Raw genomic sequence first — 5,000 nt, 5'->3', positions numbered from 1 at the left:
GCAAAAAACGACGGTTATTCTTCGTGTTGTCATATTGGACCGTTTTCTACACAGCTGGCTTCTGGATGTTCTGGCCGTCGGAGAGGACGATGCCACTAGGGCCTTCGTGGACAATGGTGGTGAAAGGTTCCCTGAACTGGATGATCTGACCCCAGTCGGTGATCATGCCGGTGTGTCCTACGACATGGCGCTTGGTGCGGCCCCTCGTGTTGAGGTTCTCGTCCAGGTGGATGGGTGGACCGTTCTTCAGGATGATGCCACTAGGGCCAAATAAAGCGATGTCGTGGGCCAGATCGTGGCCGAACTGCTCAATAGTGCCATCCGTGCGCACGATTCCGGAGCGGCCAATGTTGCCAGCCTCATTGACATATCCAGCGGTGGAGCGCTTGCTGCGGCCCACCATCTTGAGGTCGGCGTCGAGCTGAACGGGTGGGCCGTTCTTTAGGACGATGCCAGAGGGTCCGATGGCAACGATGTCGTGAGCGAAGTCATGGCTAAATAGATCGGTGGAGCCATCCTTACGCAGGATGCCCGAGGTGCCGATGTTGCCTGGCGGAAGGACCCAACCGGCGTTGATTGAGCGAGCGCCAGCGCACGCCACCACCGCTGCTACCACAACCTGACAAGGAATTATTATGCACTGCGTTAATCCACAATAATTCAATGTTTCTGACCTTAAAATATATAAAGAATACCACAAGTAACGGCAAATTCACTGAATATGCCTATGCTGATTCTGCTTCACTCACCAGGAACTTCATGTCTGATCGCTGGAAGTGTTAGAAAATCTGATGCACCAGTCTCCACAGCTCCATTATATATACCCGTCCGCCGCTCCGTGGCCTCCAACACTCGTCCACCCGCCCACTGTGTCTATTGATACTGCATAGTGGGTATATATTCAAACATATACATGCATGCGCATGTGTGTGTATGTGTGTGTGTGTGTGTGTGCGTGTGTGTGAATATATGCACACAGATACAGACAAATTTAAATTTAAATATATATATATATATATATATATATGTGCGTGTGTATATATATATATATATATATATATATATATATATACGTGTGTGTGTGAATATACGCACACAGATACAGACAAATTTATATATATATGTGTGTGTGTGTGTGTGTGTGTGTATGCGAGTGCGTGTATGTGTGGAAGTGTGTGTTTGTATGTCTGTATGTATGAGCGTGTAAAGAGAGCGACAGAGGGAGAGAGAAAGAGAAAGACGGAAGAAACACACCGACAGACACATATATGCACACGCATAAGTAATCTGCTTTCTTTGATTTCGGAAGCCGAATACTTTAACGAGTGATAATTTGGTGGCAGATCATACTTTATTTTATTTCATGCATGTAATTTATGCTGTACATATTTGCGGGATGTGAGCATTGTTTGGAAACTATACAAAATTATGACTAATACCCTTCCCTCGACTGTATTTCCATCAGTGATTTTTATTATCACCAAAATATTATCATAATTGTTTTTATCCAATTCCAAATCTTTATTAATCATGATAATAATACTAGATATAATAATGACAATAATAATAAATACTAATAATAGTATGTACCTCTGAATCATTATTTTGTTAATTTTATTATCACTCTCATTCAAGTTTTTGTTAACCCTTTATCCATCTTTTCTAAAGCATTATTTGGGACATGAAAGGAATAGACGAAACAGTAACATATAAGCAACTAAAAGGAAATAAATGAAAACATTTCGCAAAGGAACTCAAGTTAAGCAGTTCGTTCACGTCCTCTTTTCTGATTAAATGGTCTCTAAAAAGGTCGTCACCTCCTCGATGATACCATCATTAGAGGCCTCCGCATGCTCCGTTGCAAGAGCGCAGCCAAAGCTGATCGATTCAGGTTCATTCCCTGTCTCCTGAGTTGTTATTTAGCAAAAGAAAACATCTATACCCTTCCAAATACTCTGGAGATCACAAATGCAATACTTGTGACCGGACGATTACATATCTTTCGTTAACAATCACCAAGTCATGTAACATTAATTCTTATCTGGGAAGAGATGATACAAACTCTATAGAAAGATAATGGCAATAATAATGATAGTAATAACGAAATAATCATCATAATAAGGATAAAATGCCAATGGCAATCTTATTGAGAATGATGGTAGTAATAGTGATGATGATAGCAAGAAGAAAATTATAATGATTACGATAACAGCGATGATGCTGATATGGATAAGTATAAAATCAATAACCATAATAATAGTAATATTACTGAAAATAATACTAGCAACAATAAAAACAAACATAAACTGTAATGATGATTTAATGATAATGGTGATAATGATGATAAGACCTGTAGTAGTAATGATAATAATAACAATAACAATTACATAATGATAATGATATTAATAATAATAATTATAATAATGAAAAAACTATTATTGTTATCATTATTATTATTATAATAATAATAATTATCATAATAATGATGATGATAATAATAATAATAATAATAATAATAATAATAATAATAATAATAATAATAATGATAATAATAATAACAATATAATTTCAAAAATAATAATAACTACAATAGTATATAAAAATATGAATAATTATGATAATGATCACGATTATGATAATGATCAAAATAGTGTTAGTAATGATAATGATGTGTGTTTGTGTATATGTCTGTTCACGTATGTGTGTGCATATATATATATATATATATATATATATATATATATATATATATATACATATACTATATATATATATATATATATATACATATACATATACATATATATATATATATATATATATATATATATATATATATATATATATATATAAATACATACACTTATATGTGTGTGTACATATATGTATATATATATATATATATATATATATATATATATATATATATATATACATATATATATACATATACACATGTATATATGTGTGTATATTTTTAATTTATGCACACATGCATGTACGTATATATACATATATATACATATACATACATACATACATATATATATACATACATACATACTTACATACATACACACACACACATACACACATATATATGTATATAGCATACAGTATGTTTGCATTTCTCTTTTTTGTCTTAGTATTAGTTGTAATAATAGTTGTACGATAATAGTAATGATAGAATAAGTATTCATGTTATTTTCTTTTTGTGTGATGATATTCAGTATGTTCAGAGATAAACCTTTCATTCATTTTACATATAAATCTAAAAGTGGAATGGTAAGCAATGGATTTTTATGATTTTATTCAATCATCAAATGATCAATACAAAATATAACAAGATTTCATCAAAGACTGAAATGTCTGGTGTGCTGTATTTCAGAATATTTTCTTGATCGTAAGCTAACGTACTAATTTTTCCATTAAAGCTTCAGTTCAATGCCTTTCTACATTCCCAGACTTGAGAATGTTGAACAAAGTTGGAAGATAATTAGCCAAGAACCGGGCTTCAGAGGTGAGGCTTCTGGATGTTCTGGCCGTCGGAGAGGACGATGCCACTAGGGCCTTCGTGGACAATTGTGGTGAATGGCTCCCTGAACTGGATGATCTGACCCCAGTCAGTGATCATGCCGGTGTCACCAATGACGTGACGCTTGGAACGTCCGACTATCCTGAGGTCGGCGTCCAGCTGGATGGGCTGGCCGTTCTTCAAGACGATGCCAGAAGGACCAATCTCGGCGATGTCGTGGGCGAAGTCGAACAGATCGACGGTGCCGTCTTTGCGCACGATTCCGGAGTAGCCGAGGTTGCCAGCGGGAAGGACGTATCCAGCGCCGGAGGAGCGCTTGCTGCGGCCCACCATCTTGAGGTCGGCGTCGAGCTGAACGGGTGGGCCGTTCTTTAGGACGATGCCAGAGGGTCCGATGGCAACGATGTCGTGAGCGAAGTCATGGCTAAAGAGATCGGTGGAGCCATCCTTGCGCAGGATGCCCGAGGTGCCGATGTTGCCTGGCGGAAGGACCCAACCGGCGTTGATTGAGCGAGCGCCAGCGCACGCCACCACCGCTGCTACCACAACCTGGCGAGGAATTATCGTGCAATGCGTTAATTTGAGACAATCTATCCTTTTGGATGCAGTGGTGTGTGTACATGAATGAACATATGTACATCTATACATATAGATAGATAAATATAAATATGTGTATATACACATATATGTTTACATGTATATATATACATGTATATATATACATATATATGTGTGTTTATATATATATATATATATATATATATTTATATATATATAAATATACATATATACACAAACATACATACATTTATATCTATATATATAATGCACACACACACATTCCTACACATATGTGTATGTATATATGTATACATATATGCATGTATATATGCTCATATATATATACACATATATATATCATGTATAATATATATACACATATATATTATGTATGTATACATATATACATATATACGTATATTTACATATATACGTATATGTACATATATACATATATGCATGTGTGAATATATAAGTAAATTCTAATTCACATATCCATTAGGCTTAATTTCATATTGTTACAAACACTGACTCGACTCACCAGGAACTTCATATCTGCTCCTCGTGCCAGAACTACTCTGTTGTCTTGCCTGCTCTGCCTCCGTATTTATATCCATCCGCCCACTCTGTGTCCTCCAACGCTCGTTCACGGCTACGTAGTGGCCACGCCCATCCCACCGGTCCTGGGCAGATCCTGGGGCAGTTACTATCTGCCATTACTATAAATTCTGAATTAGAACCAGAATTGTATCATGAGCGGACAGTGTATCCAAAATCCTATTTATCAGTGCACCAAAATGATTACAATTTCACATTATAGTCTTCGTCCCTCGCATTACCCCATCATCAGCACTGTGCAAATTTTGAAGGGTACTATTCATATTGTTACTTTTTACCAAACTTC

General features: G+C 36.2%; 2 protein-coding genes across 2 annotated transcripts in view; both read right to left on the bottom strand.

Moving 5' to 3' along the window:
* The window catches only part of LOC125047312 (cuticle protein CP1158-like), a 1,004-nt gene extending 129 nt beyond the window's left edge, over positions 1 to 875 (bottom strand). The window contains exons 1-2 of the mRNA XM_047645564.1: positions 750 to 875; positions 1 to 619 (exon numbers count right to left, since the gene is read on the bottom strand). The exon at positions 1 to 619 is cut by the window's left edge and continues 129 nt beyond it. Of these exons, the coding sequence (XP_047501520.1) occupies positions 47 to 619; positions 750 to 761 (585 nt within the window). The 5' untranslated portion in view covers positions 762 to 875 and the 3' untranslated portion in view covers positions 1 to 46. The remainder of the gene's footprint in view (positions 620 to 749) is intronic.
* A 2,420-nt stretch (positions 876 to 3,295) lies between these two features.
* Positions 3,296 to 4,701, bottom strand: LOC125047311 (cuticle protein CP1158-like). Its single transcript, XM_047645562.1, has 2 exons — positions 4,638 to 4,701; positions 3,296 to 4,084 (listed from the first exon to the last, which is right to left on the bottom strand). The coding sequence occupies exons 1-2, from the start codon at positions 4,647 to 4,649 to the stop codon at positions 3,515 to 3,517; spliced, it is 582 nt and encodes a 193-aa protein (XP_047501518.1). The 5' UTR covers positions 4,650 to 4,701; the 3' UTR covers positions 3,296 to 3,514.
* Between the last annotated feature and the right edge of the window lie 299 nt (positions 4,702 to 5,000).

The sequence above is a fragment of the Penaeus chinensis genome, chromosome 40 (assembly GCF_019202785.1).
Source record: "Penaeus chinensis breed Huanghai No. 1 chromosome 40, ASM1920278v2, whole genome shotgun sequence".
NCBI classification, from domain to species: Eukaryota; Metazoa; Arthropoda; class Malacostraca; order Decapoda; family Penaeidae; genus Penaeus; species Penaeus chinensis.
The sequence above is the reverse complement of the archived record's forward strand: the minus strand, read 5'-3'. Positions and strand labels throughout refer to the sequence as shown.